Source organism: Triticum aestivum, chromosome 4B (genome assembly GCF_018294505.1).
Source record: "Triticum aestivum cultivar Chinese Spring chromosome 4B, IWGSC CS RefSeq v2.1, whole genome shotgun sequence".
NCBI lineage: Eukaryota > Viridiplantae > Streptophyta > Magnoliopsida > Poales > Poaceae > Triticum > Triticum aestivum.
The window spans coordinates 672,827,301-672,848,000 of NC_057804.1; the positions used below are offsets into that span (position 1 = coordinate 672,827,301).

General features: G+C 53.5%; 1 protein-coding gene across 1 annotated transcript; it reads right to left on the reverse strand.

Moving 5' to 3' along the window:
- Positions 1 to 1,099: 1,099 nt before the first annotated feature.
- Positions 1,100 to 2,919, reverse strand: LOC123089867 (AAA-ATPase At2g46620-like). The gene has a single exon (XM_044511423.1). It carries the CDS (start codon positions 2,825 to 2,827, stop codon positions 1,256 to 1,258), a length of 1,572 nt encoding a protein of 523 aa, XP_044367358.1. The 5' UTR covers positions 2,828 to 2,919; the 3' UTR covers positions 1,100 to 1,255.
- Positions 2,920 to 20,700: the final 17,781 nt, after the last annotated feature.

Sequence of the window (20,700 nt, forward strand, 5' to 3'; positions counted from 1 at the left end):
CTCATTGAAAACCATATGTTTATATATTTGTGTTGGACTAATTTATCCACTAAAACTCAGCCTATAGTGATTAAGTTTGCCCCTCCAGCCAATGGCCCCTCCACGATCTTAGCTCAAGCTCCGCCACTGGGACCACGGGCAAAATAACCGCCCATCACATGCAACTTTCCTTCTCTAATGGTAATTAATCCCTCCCAGTGCTCTGTTTTTTTCCTTACAATTCTCTTTCTATGGGCCCTCTTAGCTAGAGAATGTCAGCTGGGAACCATCACAATTTATGTTGTTGTATGAGAATGACAAGTTTAATTGGTGAGAGCATGACCCTGATTCATTTTTGTCTAGAATTTATTACGCTTGCAAACTAAAATAGCCGTCCATCCCCATGACAACATAAATTGCTCCCTTCCAGTGAACATCAGCTAAATAGAACTACCACTTATCAACTTGAAGCCCCCCCAAAAAGATAGGGTTCCTTTGCCTCCCGCCTGTCTCGCTCGTCTCCGATGGCCTTAGGGAAGGCCATGGGGGGCAGAGTGGACCCCGGTGTGAGAGCTCCGTTTTTAGATCTTTCTTCAAGGTTTGTTAGGGTTTGTGTCCTACTCAGAAAGGCGAGAGACAGCGGCAACTCCTCGAAAATGAAATAAGATTCTCCCCGCCTAGCCCTCGTTCCGGTGGTGCGACGTGTGGAGGTATGTCTCCGACGGATCCACCTTCGGTGGATTTGCTCGGATCGGGCCGTTGTTCGTCTTTGTTCTTGTGTCTTCATGTTGGATCCGTCTAATCTACACTAGCGACGATTGATGTTCTCTTGCATTGGTCCTATAGAGGCTTAGCACGACGACTTTCCGAGTGTGTACTACAACAAGTTTTGCGCTGCTCCGATGAGGGAGTGGTGATGGCAGCGGCGCGCCTTCGGCTCACTTCATTGCTTGTAGTCATCGCTAGGTGGTTTACGGATATTATTATTGTCAACTGAAGCGAAAGCAGACTTGCTTAAGTCTTAGTCTGACTAATATTGTTACCGGATTTCTCTTAGCTTAGTCGACAACTCTGTTACCGGATTTCTTGTAGCTTAATTTAGGACATACCGTAACTTGGCTTTGATGGATATTCTTTCTATCACCAAACAAATGAGACATGCAAATGCAAGTATTTACTCTACTCTGCTCAAAAGGACAACAAAAGTGTTTTCTTTCTCGCTCCAAATGTACTCTACTACGTGCTACGTGCTCTACCGCCGCCGGCTACCCAAAATTCACCGCTCCATGCCGTGGTTGCTGCCGGACCCGGACCAGCGCCCGCTCACCGCCGCCGTCGCCGCCGCCTCGCCTTCCTCCGACGGCGCGACCCCGGAGCCCTCCTTCCGGCTCCTCGTCTTGATCAGCCCGTACAGCTTCTTCAGCTCCCGCATCGGCGCCGCGTCCTTGCCCAACGCGCCGCCGCCCGTCGTCCCCGCCTCCTCCTCCGCCCCGCCGTCCCACTGCCCGGCCCCTGACCAGCTCGTGATCCGCCGGTGCGGCATCCGCGGAGGCGCTGTTGTCGGCGCGGCCGAGCCTTCGGACGCGCGCTGGAGCTGGAGCCTCGTGATGACGGTGCGCAGCGCGCGGCTCGGGGACGCGCGGTTGGCCAGCATGATCTCGCCCAGCTCCGCGGGGCTGGGGCGGCGCTCGCCGGCGGCGTTGAACCCCTCCTCCACCTGCGGGAACAGCTTGTGGTCCGTGAGCCCCAGGTAGCTCCCGGCCAGCGCCTTGAAGGCCTCGAAGTCGCAGAGCGTGAACCGGACGTGCACGTCCAGCCGCCCCGGCCGCGTCACCGCCGCGGGCAAGGGCGCGCCGCCCCGCATGGTGAACACCATCACGCGCTCCTCGCCGCAGCACGAGGACACGCCGTCCATGAAGCTGAGCACCCGCGCCTCCGCGCCGTCGCCTTGGGCACCTTGGAGCTGCAGGTGGCGGTCGAGGTCCTCGAGGAGGATGAGCGAGCGCGGGGTGGTGCGCATGAGCAGCGCGCGGAGGTCGACGACGTCGGCGCGGGACAGGTCCACGTCGTACACATCGTAGCCGAGGAAGCGCGCCATGGCGGCCGCGAAGGTGGACTTGCCGGTGCCGGGCGGGCCGTGGAGGAGGTAGCTCCGGCGCCAGACGCGGCCGAGGCGGTGGTAGTATGCGCGGCCCTTGGAGAAGCTCTCCAGGTCGGCGCGCACGCGGGCCTTGAGGTCCGGGTCCATGGCCACGGCGTCGAGCGTGGCAGGGTGCGCGAACGGCGCCGACGCCCACCTCGGCGCCCCGTCCACGCCGCCGCAACCGGCGTTCACGAAGAGCCGAAGCTCGCGCCGACGCAGCTCCATGTCGTCGGCCACGGACTCGACGTGCTGCAGGTAGGGCCGCAGCACCCGGGTCCGGTCGTGGCGGCGCACGCGCAGCACGAGGGCCTCCTCCTGGCCGCCGTCCCCGCGGGCCAGGCAGGTCCACTGGAGGCGCGCGCCGAGGAAGGCGTCCCGCGCGGTGTGGCCGGGGCCGAGGCGGAGGGAGAAGCCGCCGTGGGTCTTGTTGGCAGAGGAGGAGAGCACGGAGACGGCGTTGGCGTCCTCGAGCGAGGGCAGGGAGGAGACGTACGCCGCGGCCTTGCGGAAGAGCGGGTTCTCCTGGTTGAGGCCGTCGACGTCGCGGAGCCTGCGTGGCACCTCGTGGAGCTGGTACGCCTGCGTTTGGTCGTCGGTCCAGCGCCACAGCCGGCGCAGCGCGTGGAGCGCGGACCTGTGCGACAGCGCCAGGCGCAGCGCGGCCATGGCGAGCGCGGCGTAGGCGAGGAGGAGGAGGACGGGCATGGCGGCGAGCAAGTAGCGCGCGTTGATGTAGGTAGGTACGTGTGGAGTGGGTTTTGGGAGGGTGGCCGGCCAAGGTTTTAAGAGGTGGTGAATGAGATGGGGCGGCGGCGATGGATCATACTCACAATTCACAGCAGGGTCAAATGAGGGAGGGAGGGAGAGGTGTGGCGTGCGGGGAAGAGAGAGGCCTACGTGTGGCGGCGCTAAAATCTGGTTTGCAGCGTCTTCATTGTCAAGTTTGGCGCGTCGCGCAGCGCCGACTTCAGTAGCCGCGCTAAAATGCACAGCGCGCGCAGCTCCAGCAACGCGCTAAAATGCAGCGCGCGCGAGCACCCGGCATCTATATTTGTTCATTTTGGTTACAAATTTCACACATCAACACAAAACACATGGCATATAATTTGAATCTCACAAATATCATTCAACCAAACTCGTACCCAAAAGTTCATGCCCACAACATAATTCAACCAAGTTCAAAATGCAAACCAAGTTCATGACACAAAAGAAAGGCACAACAATCAAGCTTCGTCCTCGTCTTCGTCTTCATCCTCATCTTCCTCCGATTCATTCGACTCCTCTGAAGACGATTCTTCCTCCTCCTATTTATTGTTGCGCCACATCCTCATCACGTGAAGCTCGGAAGGTGTTGTCAAGATCTTCAACGGTATCTTCATGCGAAGGTGGCACACCGGCGGTCGAAGGTGCACCCATGCCCACAATGAGAGACGCAAAACTCATGCCATCCATGCCATCCCATGCCGTCCAAGCCGCCCGGAGGTGCTCCAAAGCCACGCATGCCTCCCATGGTCTACATGGTAGCTCCGAAGCCACCCATGGAACCCATGCCGTCCAAGCCGCCCGGAGGTGCTCCAAAGCCACCCATGCCTCCCATGCTCTTCATGGTAGCTCCGAAGCCACCCATGGAACCCATGCCGCCCATGGTAGCTCCAAAGCCACCCATGGCACCAATGCCACCACCACTCATGCCGCCAAGGCCACCTCCACCCATTGTGCGAATCATGCTCTTTTTTGGATCAAGACTTCTTCACGGACAAGGTTGACATACTCCTTTTGCGCATCATTGAACAAAGATGTGTCCAATAAGAACAAGTGCTTCTCCCATTCCAACAATTTAGCTCGCTCCTCCATGCCCACCTTCCTCTCTCCAATGCCACTTTCCTCTCCTCGGCCGCCACCCTCCTCTCCTCGGCCGCCAACCTCCTCTCCTCGGCCGCGGCATCTTGGTTCCTTGCCATTTCCTCACCTCGTTGGCTTCTTTTCTTGTGTTGACAATTGCTTCCATAGCATTTTTGAGCTCATCATCTCCTTTCCTCTTCTTCTTTTCTTTTGCATCTTTCTTCGTGCCATCCGGTCATTTTGGCTTCGAGTATGAAACCGAGTTTGGTGTGGGGCTTCTCTTGCCATCTTCACTTGATGCATCCTCTTCCTCCTCATCTTCCAAATCAATTGTTCGCTTGCGTGTTTTGCTCAAATCCAAATCATCATTATCCTCACGCTTCTTCCATTTCTCATCATCTTTCAATACTTCATAGCAATGAGGCAAGGTAAATGGCTTCCTTTTTTAATCTTCCCCTTCTTGGTCCTCTTCTCCTCTCCTTTGAACAAGTATTGTGCAATATTTAACTACAAGAAAACAAAACAAGTTAGCACAAGAAACACCAACAACAAGCATGATGAACACGAGGAATGACAAAATGACACTTACCCTATCGTCATCATTGGTGCCACTTGAGTTCAACTTGTCAACCGCTTTTTGTGCGGCCGCCCATTGTTGACAATCCCTATTGATGGTCGACCACCGTGAGCGAAGCAATCGTGCAAAGCGGTCAATTCCACTCATGTTGCGAAGATCAAAGTGTTCTTTCATCCGGAGCCAATAAGCATCTCTACTTTGATCACCTCCAGCGGATGGATCCCTCGACACGTCCAACCAAGTTTTGCATAGCACAACGTCTTTGTCGTTGGTGTAGTTGCCTCCTCTTTCTTTCGGTGCGTCGACAATGCCCTCACCATCCTCATCCACCTCGAACTCATGGTCTTGAAAATGCATGTCATTGGTTTCAGACCAATGCGAATTGTTCGAGCCAACACCCATAGTTGACATGTATGCATCATCGTTCACACTACAAAGTATATAGAACAATGCAATAAGCTAACTATACGTATGCATTCAAAAAATAAGAAGGGAAAAAAAGTTGAGGATTTTTTTTACCTTTGGGGCATATCGTCGAACACATTGTGCGCGTCGGCTGCCGGCTCATCAAGTGAGCCCGCCGGCGCTTCGGTAGCTGCCGCGCTCGTCACACGCCCTGCAAGGTTCTTCCTCGGCGCCTTCGAGGTGCCAGAGCCGTCCGCCGTCTTGTTCTTCTTCGCGGATGTCTTGCCCTTCTTCGGCCGCGCCGCATTTGGGAGCTTCGAGGGGGGGTGCACGTGGCTTCATCACGGCGGGCGCCGCCGCGACGCCACCCGCCGCCGAGGTCATCCGCGGCGGCATGAAGAGGCCGCGCGCGAGGCCGATGCTCGAAGGAGCTCCGGCGGAGGTGAGGCCAATGCTCCCAGCGCTAGGGTTTGCGGCGGCGGCGGAGGAGGGTTCACAGCTGTAGGATGGGGTGAGGGGGATGCCGGCGCGTGCGGAGCGAAGATGCGCGGTGGAGAGAGTGCGATGCGAGCGCACGTGTGTGGCGCGCGCGGAAGCGGGCGTTCCAAATACGCAGCGCGCGATGGTGATTCGGACCGCGCGCCCAACTCTATATACCACGCGCGCGCTAAAATGGGCAAATTTGCAGCGCGGCTGTTGAAGATGCTCTAAGGTAAATGAATCTAGGCTACGTACGTACTACGTAGGTGTGTTTAACATTTTGGCATGACGAGTTTGACTGATCATTCTGCTGCTGCCGGCTCGACTCGACTCGACTGGTTTGAATTGAATTTGTCTTTGTGTTTGGCTTTTGGGTTGTTTCATTCCTTGTCGTTGTTAGGTTTAACAAGGATCCACAAGACTTTCCACAAATCAATTAGTAGTAATGAGGATTAGTAGGAGGAGCATCTAGAAGAGGGACAGACTGCTCGCTTCTTGTTGGACAGCCAGCCGTACAAGTTTTTTTTTTTGAGGGAACAGCCAGCCGTACAAGTTAAATGGAGTAGCTAGCCTGCATCACCCAACCGTTCGTCGGCGACAGAGCCATCTGGCAGTTACTCCAGTTAACTAACTGGCCCTACCCAAAACTAGCGAATCAAACCAGCCGGCAAGCCTGTCAAGCTATCAAAATAATAATAATGAATCAAACCTGGCATTCTTTAATCCCACCGATTTTTTCCAAAATTGTTTAGGGTTTCAATTTGATTTTCATCTATGTTGGCTTGGGTTTTACTTGTGTTACCGCTGTGTTTTTTATTCGTATATCATGTTGGGCACTGTATATATATGTAGACCGTTCATGCTTGTGTGAGCCCCCTTGGGAGCTCTTATTTCACGCCGAAACCGTGAAATTTATTGCTATAACGCTCACGTGAACCAGCCAACGAAGCTCTGCTTAGCCTTTTTCTTTCCCCGATCAATACATTGCTAGCTCAGGAAAAGCTGACTATCCTATTTTTTATTTGAAGAAGTTTGTCAAATAAAATGATATTCACGGATTTTTGATAAAATGTTGCAAATTTGAAAAACATACTCAGTGACACCATGATCTTTTGAAAAAAAAACAATTAACTAAAAATATTCACGAATTTGAATAACATTTCCATTTTTTACACAAAATGTAAATTTGTTCGTGCACTTTAGAAATATTCATGATTTTTTACGAATTTGAAAAATGATCATGGATTTTGAAAATACTCACGTTTTTAAAGGTTCATGAATTTTAATAGATATTCATGAACTACAATTACTAAAAAGTAGAATGAAAAAAAGGAAGAAAATAGGAACCAAAAATAAAATAAAAAACAAATAACCAAAATGACTATTAAAACAATATAAAACACTCAGAAAAAGAAAAATAAATAAATAAATCAAGGAACACCTTCTCAAGACTGGGAAAATTTGGAAAAAACAATCTAAATCAGCAACACACAACCTTTGAAGCGACACACAAGACACAACCTTACAAGTGAAGATTCGCCTACTGATAATCAAACCTAGATCGAGGTTTCCCTCAAACAAAGGATAAAAAAAAACCTTGATGACGTACGTACTCTGACCATCCAATCACAGTTTGGTTTGCAGAACCATCCTTCAAGTTGATGTAGCAACCACCAGCTGCTCCCTTCCTTGTTGGACACCCAGCCTGTATACATATACGTCATGTGTGAATGAGTCAAGACGGGCGGCGTCGGCAACACTCAGTCAAGAGGCCATGATCCATAATCTATACTCCGTCCATTTCAAAATAGATAATCCAATTTTATACTAACTTTGTATTAAAATTAGATCATCTATTGTAAAACGACCTAGGTGCATGTATACGAACCGATCAACGTACTCCATGATGAGCCGCCGGATCGGATCGGACAGCAATAGCTACTCAACTTAACTTTCTTTTTTCACCCTGCCGCTGCATGCATCGAGTTTGTGTGTCCAAACCAAACGCCCACCAAAAACTAATCAAACAATCAATCCTGACATTATTCAGTCCATGCTTACGAATTTTCCTTGTTTGGACCACTATTGTCGTCCGTCGTGTATGCCCATGCTTTGACCTATGTAGCTATACATCGAGGTCAAGTGCATGCCTTTAGATTGAATCAGATTTTGCATCCGGCCGGCATGCATGCATTGACCTGTCAGGATAGACAGAGGGGGAATTAATTTCCTACTCTGGCATCCAGTGCAGTGAGCCACACCCATACTTAGAGCATCTTCAACAGCCGCGCTATAGCGCCGCGCGCGCTGCGGCTGGTTTTGCGCGCCCGCCTGCGCTGGCTCCAGCAGCCGCGCCATAATGCAGCGCGCTCGCGCCGTTCCAGCAGAGCGCAAAAATACAGCGCGCGCGACTCGCTGGGCATTTTGCATATATGGATATTTTGGACAAAAATGAACATGTAAAATTTGACACAAACAAGTTGATGAATAAAAGTTCATGCCCACAAGTTCATCAAAATCATGCCCACAAGTTCATCCAACCAAGTTCAAATGCAAACTAAAAGTTCAAGACATGAAAGACACATCAAGCTTCATCTTCATCTTCCTCTTCTTCGCGGATGTTTTGCCCTTCTTCGCCCGCGCCGCATTGGGTACCTTCTTCGACGGTGCGGCGGCGGCACGGGATGGCGCCGGCGCGACGCCACCCGGCGCCGGCGCCGTAGTCATCCGCGGCGGCAAGAAGAGGCTGCGCGCGAGGCCGACGCTCGGCGGAGCTCCGGCGGTGGCGACACCAGCGCTCGCCGCGCTAGGGTTTCCGGCGGCGGCGGCGGCGGCGGCGGGGGGATCGCGGATGTACAGCGGGGTGAGCGGGGCGCCGGTGTGCGCGTCCATGGCGGGGGGCAGGGCGCCGGCGCCGGCGCGCGCGGGGCGTAGGACGAGGAGAGGGAGAGAGTGCGGGCGCGAGCGCTCGAGTGTGCCGCGCGCTGTAGCTGGCGCTCCAAATACACCGCGCGGATAAGTGTTTTTGACCGCGCGCCCAACCCGTTATCGCGCGCGCGCCGTTTTTGCGCGCGCGCTGGAGCGAGCCGCCGCGTTGCGCGCGCGCTAAAAAGGCCTATTTTGCGGCGCGGCGCTAGTTTAGCACGGCTGTTGGAGATGCTCTTACTTGTCAACACAATAAAAGGAAATTAGGCCAACTCCGGCACACGACCCCAAACGCACGTCCGGTTTGGCCTGTTTTCGTCTGTTTGAGATGGCAATGGGTTTGCCCATGTCCGCTTGGGGTCTTTGGGTTGTCGGTGCGCCCAACGCACGGCCGCACCCCAAATCATGTCTGGGGTGGACGTGATTAAAAAAATGAAAACTAAAATGAAATGCCGAAAAAATAAAATAAACACAAACATAAAACATAAAACATAACTAAACATAATGGCCACCAAACGGTCCAGTTCCACGGTCCACAGACTAAATTAACATAAAAAACAAAAGAAATCCGACGCCGGCACGCTCCTGCCGTGTCCGTCGATGCCATGGCCGTCGCCGTCTTCTCAGTGGCCACCGTTGTCTTCATCGTTGCTGACGAGGTCGACGTAGTCCGGCGGTGTCCAGAGGTGGGACGGCGGTGCCTGGTACACGGGGGCGGGCTGGAAGGCAGGATGTGCCTGCACCACCTCCTCCCGTGGCGACGCCTCCCGCTCCGGCCGCCTCGGTGGCGTGGGGTACCAGTTCACGCCTCCCACGGCGTCGGCCATCTTCGGAGCCGTGCACGACTAGCTCCACCCCTGGCCTACCAGCCCCGTGTGGAAGGCGGCGATGGGCTGCTCCTCGTAGACCTCCTCCTCACCGTCCACCATCTCCAGCTCAGGGATGGCGACGTCGCCGGTCGAAGAGAGGGCCATCATCTCCTCGAGGCCCTCCCATTGGCGCTCATCATGCGTCTTCATGGAGTCCTCCATGACATGTTGCATGAGCGGGGCCTCCTCCTCTGTCATGCGAGGAGGTGGTGGTGGCGATGGAGATGGTGAAGGCGACGGCGTGGGCCTGAGGCCGCGCACCTGGGGAGCAGCCGCTCCGCGCTCTGGACGTGGCCACCGGCCCCGATGAGGTGTCGTCGAAGAAGGAGGTGCGCAACACGTCGTGCACATTCTTTAACCACGTGTCCCAGAGCTCGGAGTCGGGGGCGTACCTAGGGTCGTAAAAGAGGTCGTTGGGGAGGAGGCGGCAACGGCGCTCGATGCCCTCGCGCCGGGCACGACCGCTCGTCGGGACGATCGGGATGGCACCTGATCGGCGGAGAGATGCCAGTTATTGGGGAGGTGCGCGTTGCTCCAGGGGAGCGGCATCCTCGTCTCCCAATAACGTCGGCATACACCCGCATTGACGTAGTGCCGGTCGTGCTCGCCGGCGGCCGTTGGTGCGATGGAGAACGCGGGTGGCGCGGGGGCCCGACGCGGTGGTGATGCGGGCTCCCCTTTGACACCGCCACCGCGGTGGCCCAAGGACGAGCCAGCCTCACGGTCGTGCTTCCCCTTGCGGGGGTGTTCCAGAACCCCATGGCTGCGAGGCGGCCGGCCGGTGAGATGAGGACGGGGAGAGGGAGAACTAGGGTTTGGGCCGTGTCGGATTTCGAGGAGGCAGCATGGGCTGAAGTGGGGAGTGTGGACTGCGAGTCCACAACTTCCCATTTAAGAAGGACGGCGACCGTTCGCCTGGGCGGATGACAGGTGGGGCCGACCGCGCGTGCGCATTAATGTCGGGCGGTGGGAGATAGGTGGCCGCCTACCACGCGGCCCTGACGCGGACGAGCGACGTGACCGTTTGCTGTACGCCGCGACCCAAACCCGGCGCATGTTTGCGCTCGAAATCGGTTGACCGGGACACAAAACGAACCAGATGGGTCCAGGCCATCACGCGCTGGGCCATTTGGTTTGTTCGTTTTGCGCCAAACGGACAGGGCCGGACGGGATGGGGTCACGTGCTGGAGTTGGTCTTATAAGTAAGAAAACCTTCGCCGAGTTGGTCAACAGTACATCACCAAATGGAATATATACTCCTTCCATTCCAAAATATAGTCCGCCCGCGCTTCCCGAGGTCCAACTTTGATCATAAATTTAACCAACGAGACCGACTGTGACGGGAGAAAAAATTATATAATTGAAAACTTATTTTGATTACGAATTCACCGGTATAACTTTTGCTTGCGCCACAGTCGGTTTCGTTGGTTAAATTTATAGTCAAAGTTGAAGCACGGGAATAGAGAAAGTACTTTGGAACGGAGAAAGTATATTCGTCTCACGACTTGGTCCTTCATTCCTTCGTTGGCCGATCCAGCTGGTTAAGCAAGGTCGGTCTCTTCTTCTGAGTTTATTACGGAGATTAAGAATCCACACACCACATCGGTGACACAAAGTTAACGAATTACTCTCGCAGCATTAGTTTACTCATCAAGTGCTTGGCACTCGTAAAAGCCCTAATGACACTTCCTCCTTAATAGTGTAAACTATCACCACCACCGCCACCACCACCACCGGCAGACCTTCTCTTTCTAAAGACATGCGCGTTCTTCCTTTTCAGATCTCCCATCCAACAAGGTGGGAGAGAGCATTCTTTTGTTGCGCATGGTTGATGACCGCTTCCCATCAAGTCTTGACTATATGGAAACTATGTCAAAACGCCCCATCGACATGAAGATTCAGCCAGGAGAAAGACTCCTTCCAAGTTCGAGTTGTGAACCAACACCTGAAGAGAAGGCGAGTCGCCGATTCTTGCATTTGTTTGCAAAGAGGGCACCCCCTTTGCATTGCAGAGAAGCCCACCAATGATTGTAAAGATACTACAAGTGTCCGCACACTTTACCACGCCGAGGATACTCATGATAATTTATTAGTGACATGTTTCACTAGCTAAACTACACCAACTCTATTGTTTTGAGATGTTCAATGTCCAACCACAACATGGACAATATTGTCCATAACACAGCCCATAATTTCATTATTGATGAAACAACATCTTTATAACCCAAATTTTGTTTCATAATAAAGACAAGATGTAAACCTTTGAAAGAGAAGGCTGTAATTACAAACCTTGTTGCTGTCAAAGGAGGAGTTGCCGCTTGTGCATCTCGTTCCCCATGTGATGACCATGACGACTGATTCATCATGATGATTGAGTAGGGTTGGATGGGACATGGGCGATAGGAGGCCAATGGGTCTTGTTCCCATCATCACTGAGGATGCAAAGGCTGGAGGCGGCATACATGGGGGAAAACCGGCGACCCAGTTGTTGACGGCATGGCCATGCCCTTTCTGTCGATTTGAAGTGGCAATAGTTTTGAAATGGTCGCGGGGGGGAGGGAGGCTCCCCACCTGAATATATTTCAAAGGTTTGGAGTCACAAAAAACAGGGATCACTCAAAGCGTGAGGAGATGAAGTCACGCCACAGACTGGCATGCTCCATATGTTGTTGGCATTCGAGCCTAGGTGCCCATAAAGTGAGATCATTGCACAACGTTTCAACTATGGTTACATCTAGCTCATGGAAGCCCTTTTTGTTGCGAGCATCCCAAATCTTCCACATCAGCAAGTTTGTAGGTGTAGGGACTGTGGTTGTCAGGAATGTGGCTTTGGGTTGATCGATGTACTTGTTTTGTTGGGTTTTGTTGAATAAGAGGATCTACAGCCAGGCGCCCCAAACCCTTCTCAATACGCCCGGGCGGCCCTACTAACCGGTCACGAAAATCTGACCCAGACGGGTGCCTCAAACGCCCGGGCTAACCGGCACCCCTCATTTCCAGCCCAAACATGAGGCGGATATGGGGGCGCCCAAGCGCGCCTGCCACGTCAGACCTGGCCCATGCTGGCCCACCCGGCCCCACATATATTCGTCCCCATTTGCTTGCCGGACCAAACCCTAGCCACTTCACTCCACTCCACTCCGCCACCCGAGCCTTCGGTGGTTTTCAACCGTCTTCGGCATGGCAGGCATTAAATTTTGACCCCGGCCAATCCGGATCCGTCAACTGGGGTGTTATCCCATGCGGTTTGGAGGAGGTAATGGCGGTCCGCATTGCACTCTGTCGCTCCTGGGAGGACAGCGCCCAGCCGACGGATCTGTCCGCCGCGACTCCATAGCGTCGGCTCAACGGGCGCTCTGGTCCTCTGGGGCTGGATCATCACGGTCCCGGCAGCCGGAACCCCTCTCCTTCCCCTTCACTGGTCAGGCAGACTATGAGTCCCACTCGGAATGGGCGGCTTGTCGTGGGAAGGAGAGGATAAGGGCTGCCGAGGCCCGTATTGCGAGGATATGGAGGTGGCAGAGGCGGCTGATGCGAAGGCAGGGGTGACCACAGAGGAGGAAGCCATCTGCGCCCGCATTGTGAAGAGAGCAGAATCGGGCGGTCCGTGCCATGGCTGGACTACCGCCGAAGGAGGAGAAGGGAAGCTCTGGTGACTAGCAGATCTGGCTTGATCCCTACCACGTCTTTGACCGGTACTTCCGCGAAAAGGACAGCAAGGGCAGGCAGCCATGGATGATCTCCACCATAGGCCAAACATGCCAAATTTTGGTAGTCCAATATCATGTTTAGTTAGTGGTGATGGAGTAGCCGGACGATGTGTGTGCATTGACATAGTTGCATGAGTTTGTATGGATTTCAGATATGATAATTGAGGTGTCCGGATGTAGATTACATTATTTGAGGGGTGACTGATCAGTGCCCGCGAGCGTTTGAGGGGCCGGATTTGCCCGTTGCAGCTGTAGATGCTCAAATTTAATAAAACTGGATGTGTGTATCGCTTGATGCAGAGGCCGGGGGTTATGCTCCTTTTCGGGGAAAAAATCCCAAATCTTCCAACAATGAGAGACGAAAATGTTGATGGACGATGGCATGTGGGATGGCATGGACATGTTTGGGAAGAATCATAACTCTATTTTAGCCTATGCCCCAGTAAGATTCATGTAAGAGCTCGTGTTTGAGAAGAATTGGATGTGCCTTTCCAAGCTTGCAACTTGTGAACTAGTAGATCTTGGCTTAGTGGCACTCCTGATAAATACAAAAAACATCTTCATGAAGTAACTCGATATAATTTGGAAGCAAAGTCTAGTAGATTTTCCAGCCTGACTACTCTTATGGATGACAAAGTAACTGTGCGCCACAACTTGTGAATTTTGACTAAAGCGTTGGATGACAAATACCTTGGACTCCGAGTGCTAGTAGGCACAAATAGGAGTGGCAATATCTTATACTCCCTCCGTCCCATAATATAATAGCGTTTTTGACACTAAACCAATTGGTGAATGGATGGAAAGAGAAACTATTGTTCATAGGAGGTAAATAAACTTTGATCAGTTGCTCGAGCCATTCTGGTGTTTGCGATGTCAATGTCCACACTCGTCTCATTTTGCCTTGTAATAGAAAATCGAATTTCGGTAATTCCGAGTAGAAGAAAAAGCACTTTGAGTACTACTATTCTAATATACTACTATTCTAATCCAGAAGATACAAAGCATGTCTTATTTCTCGGGCACAAAGCAAGAGAGGTTTGGAGAAGGCTGGGTTTGAACAAAATCATTATGAGAGCCTGTGAAATTGATCGAGCGGGTGAGGCGGTTCTGGAGTTCTTACTTCGTATGCTAGAACAGGACTTGACCTCAGTGGCAACTAGGAATGCTTGAGAGATGATTGCCATTACTACCTGGTACCTCTGGTGGGAAAGACGTAAATTGGTCCATGAGAAAATAACCCAAAGCGTCTATCAGATATCATTGGGGATCTGTGCAATTACAACAATTTTTGTTACTGCATGCTCTCCAAAAGCGACGATGAAATAGGGGGTTGGACCAGACCTCCTGTGGGTTTTGTAAACCTTAATGTTGATGCTTCGTTTAATCATGATGAGCTCGGAGGCACTGTCGGGGCGGTACTTAGGGATGACAGAGGTAAATTCATTGCAGGGGGAATGGAAAAATAGACTGGCGCACAAATGCCTTGGCAGCTGAAGCTTTGGCACTTCGATATGGGTTGTCCCTGGCGCAAAGATTAGGGGTGCAACCGTCTAGTTATCAATTCTGACAATCTAGAGGCCATCGAGATGATGAACAATGGAGGAGGTCATGCGAGTGCAGCGGCGGCGATTTTCGATGATTGTTATCAGCTCGCTTGTGATTTTCCTATTTCTAGGTTTGAACATTGTAATAGAGAAGCAAATAAGGTAGCTCATGAACTGGCTAGGTTAGTGAGATTTTCGGCGACTTATGATTGGTTTTAGGAACCGCTGAATGAAATTATAAATTTCCTCACAGACGATGTACCTATTTTATCTAATGAATAAAAGGGGGTGGTGTTTTGTTTCAAAAAAATAGAAACCTCCTCCTATCCTTCCTAGAAAAAATAAAAATAGAAAATTCCCTGTTTTTTTTCAAGACAAAGAAATTCCGTCGGAGTAAATAGCCACAGGTAGCCTCATCTGCACCCCATGGCAATTCAAGACATCGGGGTCGGCTTCGCCCCTCAAGCCTCCAAGACAAAAGGTCGCCTTGTTGTGGCCGGCTGGTCCAAGCGGCCGGCTGCAAGAAGGCGACTAGGCCGAGAAAGCGGCCCCAGGGTCGGCCGACTCCTAGCAGGCGGCCCATCCCTGCGCTCTCAAAGTTTGCACCCACATAACGACGACGAGACGGGGCGTGGCTACAGTGCATCCTGCCACCCCCGAATCCTGGAGCGGGCGTGACCACAGTGAAACGAACCGGGCGGCCATCCCTCGCCCGGCGCGACACTGTTGCCACGTTGACCATGACATCACCCATCGCAGAGCAGCCATGCCCCCACGACGAGCTGTCGGTACGTCCCACAGACGGCGGGCCATGCCTGACAGAGAGACACCTGAAGGCGGCTTGCCCAGACCAGTCGACACAAGGAAAAGCTGGCTCCTAACAGTCGGTCCTCCCCTTCCCTAGATGTTTGTGCGCCATTAACCAGATAAGACGGGGTGTGGCTACAGTGAACGCCCTCCAGGCGGCGACACTATAGCCACACTCTCCCCGACCAAGCCATCGTCATTAGGGGTGAGGCTACAGTAACGAGCCGCCGATAGGGTCCATGGGTGGTGGGCCTTACCTGTCGACTGAGAGCCCGGCAGCCGACGGGACCCACAGGCAGCGGGCCCCAGCAGCCGGTGGAGAAGCCGGTGACCACAGGCACTGATGGCCTGGGCCTACATCCAGCCGAATTATCATTGTACCACTGGGGGTAGGCCTATATAAACCCCCCAAGGGCACCCATGCAAAGGGTTCAACTCTTAGACCACACACACACCCCACGTAGAGAGAGGAGAAGTGCTGGCATTGCTCTTCTTCCTCCTCTATCCGAACAGCTCAAGGAGCCTCTTGTAGCTACTTGTTGATTTAGTAACCATGCGGAGACCCCGTAGAGCAGGACTAGGGGTGTTATCTCCTAGGAGTGCCCCGAACATGGGTAAGATCCACCAGCGTGCATGTCTTTGCCTCATCCCGTTTCCAGGCACCGGCGATGTCTTACTAGCTCCCACAATGATTAGCCATCCTTTGGCATATGTCGCACCAATCACCCGACATTTGGCGCCCACCATGGGGCATGATGCACCGTCGTCCGGAGACCTGCTCTGGACGGGAACCCTGTTCCTCCCTGGCGAGTGCAGCCAGCCAGGCACGCCCTATGGCGTTTGCGCCGATGTGCTGCAAGGCGTGGAAGCCGCCTGCGCGACAGGCTACCTCGCTGATCTCATCGGCGAGATCCGCCTCTCAAACAAGCCCGTGCCAGGCGCGGGCGTGGCCAGCTCCGGGAGCTGCCTCATCAACCTGCTTGGCAAGCTTGACATCGCCAATGAGCCCGCCTTCAACTTGGAGTCGATCGGCTCCACCGACCCGATGCTTGTCGATTCTGACACGACATCCCTTGACACCTTCCCCACCCATGTGGTGGTCATCGACGACCCACTCCCTTGTGCCGACAGTGGTGGCAGCACCGTCACCGAGGTGCTCGTCATCATCCACGACGCGGCATCCGGCACAGACGCCCATGACCCGCTGCGCTAACGCCAACGCCGAGACACTAGAGGCCCACCGCCTTGCGCTCATCAAGAGAGGCAAGAAGTTAGCCACCATGAGGCGCCTCACTGAAGCCTACCAACGCGAGGTTGGCCATGCCATCTGTGGCACGCCGGCTGCTGGCGGGCCTAGCCGAGCGGGTGTTGTCAAACAACACGGCGCAGCCATCCCCAGCATGTTGGGGGCCGACCGCCCGGTCTACGCCACTCCCATCGAAAACCTGCGTGCCGCCCATGCGGTAGCAGACGAGCTAGAAGGCCTGGACGGTGAAGAGAGCCGCTGCATGACAGAACGAGTCCAGCAGCTCATCAACGCGGCTGCTGCGCAACAAGAAGCCGGCGCCCGCACCGAGAATCCTCCCCCTGCCAAGAGCACAGCGTGACCTCCCGGGCGTCGACAGCAGGCGGCGCCTACGGCCGAAGAGACAACGAGCCGGCTGCCAGCCACAGTCGGACGCGCCTCACCATTGAGCACGACCAAGATGGCCGCCCACGAGCTGTGGAGCGGCGAGACGACTGCCTACCTCCTCCTCCTCCGCACAGAGGGAGATACGCCGCTCCTCCGCCTGTTGAGCATCCGACGCTCAATGGCCGGCTGCGCTGCCATGAAGGAGTCAGCGAGAATGATGCCCGCCACCGGATCGACCGCCTGGTGCGATCCCAGGAGCTAGAAGAAGAAGATGCAATCAGACCGCCTTGTTTCGGCCCCCACATCCGTGACAAGCCCTTCCCCAAAGGATTCTTGCTCCCAAGAGACACACCCAAGTACAACGGCTCTGTGAAGCCGGAGGACTGGCTGGTCGACTACTCCACCGCAGTCAACGTAGCAAATGCAACAAGCGCGTTGCCATGAAATACGTCCCTCTCATGCTTCAGGGCACGACGCACACTTGGCTGAATAGCCTCAAGCTCTACAACATCAACAACTGGATGGATTTCACGAGGTCTTCAACCGTAACTTCACCAGCACGTACAAGCAGAAGCAGGCGCCCAAGCCTCGCCAGCTCTCTATGTGCGTCCAAGGCCCAACCGAGTCCAGCCGCGACTACCTGACACGGTGGGCTGAGCTCTGCAACTCCTGCGAATGGGTGCATGAGGTGCAGGCCATAGAATACTTCACCGCCGGATGTAGAGAAGGCACCCTCCTCAAGCACCGACTCCTCTGCGACGAGCCGGCTACACTCGATGGACTGCTGATAATAGCAGACAGTACGCCACTGCCGACTCCTCGATGAAGTCGGAACTCTGGGTGGACGCCTATGGGAAGGTGCTCCCTCCGGCTCCCAGAACGCCGACTGGCAACACCAGTCAGCTCCCAAAGCAGAGCGACAACAAGCACAAGGGCCCGATGCCGGCTTCCACCAGCCGGCAGGTGGCCACAGTCGAAGACCAGCAACCGGAGGGGCAACCCATGCCCAAGCGGAAGAAGGGCGGCAAGCCGGCTAGGCAACCCGCATATTCTCCTATGAGCAAACCCTCGACGCGCCCTACAAATTCCACAGTGGTGCGAAGCGGTCCAATCACATCATCCTGAAGTGCCATTGGCTCACCAGGATCTCCAAGGCGAGGGGCTGTTGCCGCCTCTGCCTGTTGGCCCGCCGCCTCCAGCTCCTCAGCAGCCGGCGGTTTGCCCAACAGTCGGCGCCATCCAAGATGAATTTCCCGAAGAGCACAGAGCATATGTTGTCTTCACAAACCAGGCTGATGACAGGCGCAGCCGGCGCCAGCAGCACCAAGAGGTCAACGCTGTCGCCTCCAAGGCCCTAGAGTTCATGCACTGGTCTGAGAAGCTCATCAGCTGGAGGCGAGCTGACCACCCGGAGGTGATGCCTTCTCTGGGCTCCTATGCCTTGGTGTTGGATGCCACCTTTGCAATAGAGAGGCGAGCCGCTCGTTTCTCCTGAGTCCTGATAGTTGGCGGTAGCAACATCAACATCCTTTACCGCGATACCATGGAGAAACTGAACATCAAGACGAAGCACCTCCTGCCCAGCCGGACCGTCTTCCATGGCATTGTGCCTGGCCTTTCCTGTTCACCGATCGACAAGATTAAGATAGATGTTCTCTTCGGAGACAAGGATCACTTCTGCCCCGAAGCAGTCTGGTTTGAAGTAGTGGATCTAGATGAAGGAAATATGCCCTAGAGGCAATAATAAAGTTATTATTTATTTCCTTATTTCATGATAAATGTTTATTATTCATGCTAGAATTGTATTAACCGGAAACATAATACATGTGTGAATACATAGACACACATAGTGTCACTAGTATGCCTCTACTTGACTAGCTCGTGAATCAAAGATGGTTAAGTTTCCTAGCCATGGATAAAAGAGTTGTCATTTGATTAAACATTTTCACATCATTAGGAGAATGATGTGATTGACTTGACCCATTCCGTTAGCCTTAGCACTTGATCATTTAGTATGTTGCTATTGCTTTCTTCATGACTTATACATGTTCCTGTAACTATGAGATTATGCAACTCCCGTTTACCGGAGGAACACTTTGGGTACTACCAAACGTCACAACGTAACTGGGTGATTATAAAGGAGTACTACAGGTGTCTCCGAAGGTACATGTTGAGTTGGCATATTTCGAGATTAGGTTTTGTCACTCCGATTGTCGGAGAGGTATCTCTGGGCCCTCTCGGTAATGCACATCACTATAAGCCTTGCAAGCAATGTGACCAATAAGTTGGTTACGGGATGATGCATTACGTAACGAGTAAAGAGACTTGCCGGTAACGAGATTGAACTAGGTATTGGATACCGACGATCAAATCTCGGGCAAGTAACATACCGATGACAAAGGGAACAACGTATGTTGTTATGCGGTTTGACCGATAAAGATCTTCGTAGAATATGTAGGAACGAATATGGGCATCCAGGTTCCTCTATTGGTTATTGACTGAGAATAGTTCTATGTCATGTCTACATAGTTCTCGAACCCGTAGGGTCCGCACGCTTAACGTTACGATGACAGTTTTATTATGAGTTTATAAGTTTTGATGTACCGAAGTTTGTTCGGAGTCCCGGATGTGATCACGGACATGACGAGGAGTCTCGAAATGGTCGAGACATAAAGATTGATATATTGGACGACTATATTCAGACACCGGAAGTGTTTCGGACGTTGTCGGAGAAAACCGGAGTGCCGGAGGTTACCGGAACCCCCCTGGGAGAGATAATGGGCCACATGGGCCTTGGTGGAAAGAGAGAGGGGCGGCCAGGGTGGGCCGCGCGCCCCCTCTCCCTCTGGTCCGAATTGGACTAGGAGGGGGGGCGGCGCCCCCCTCTTTCCTTCCCCCCCCTCTTCCCCTTCCTTCCCCCTCCTAGTAGGAGTAGGAAAAGGGGGAGTCCTACTCCTACTAGGAGGAGGACTCCTCCTCCTTGGCGCGCCCACAAGGGCCGGCCGGCCTCCCCCTCCCTCCTTTATATACGGGGGCAGGGGGGCACCCCAGGACACACAAGTTGATCTACGGATCGTTCCTTAGCCGTGTGCGGTGCCCCCCTCCACCATATTCCACCTCGGTCATATCGTCGCGGAGTTTAGGCGAAGCCCTGCGCCGGTAGAACATCATCATCGTCACCACGCTGTCGTGCTGACGGAACTCATCCCCGAAGCTTTGCTGGATCGGAGCCCGGGGATCGTCATCGAGCTGAACGTGTGCTGAACTCGGAGGTGCCGTACGTTCGGTGCTTGGATCGGTTGGATCGTGAAGACGTACGACTACATCAACCGCGTTGTCATAACGCTTCCGCTTACGGTCTACGAGGGTACGTGGACAACACTCTCCCCTCTCGTTGCTATGTCATCACCATGATCTTGCGTGTACGCAGGAATTTTTTTGAAATTACTACGTTCCCCAACAGTGGCATCCGAGCCTGGTTTTATGCGTAGATGTCTTATGCACGAGTAGAACACAAGTGAGTTGTGGGCGATACAAGTCATACTGCTTACCAGCATGTCATACTTTGGTTCGGCGGTATTGTGAGATGAAGCGGCCCGGACCGACATTACGCGTACGCTTACGCGAGACTGGTTTCACCGTTACGAGCACTCGTGCTTAAAGGTGGCTGGCGGGTGTCTGTCTCTCTCACTTTAGCTGAATCGAGTGTGGCTACGCCCGGTCCTTGCGAAGGTTAAAACAACACTAACTTGATGAACTATCGTTGTGGTTTTGATGCATAGGTAA

Excerpts from the sequence above, each read along its gene's own strand:
- LOC123089867 (XM_044511423.1), bottom strand. The coding sequence starts at position 2,827 with ATGCCCGTCCTCCTCCTCCTCGCCTACGCCGCGCTCGCCATGGCCGCG.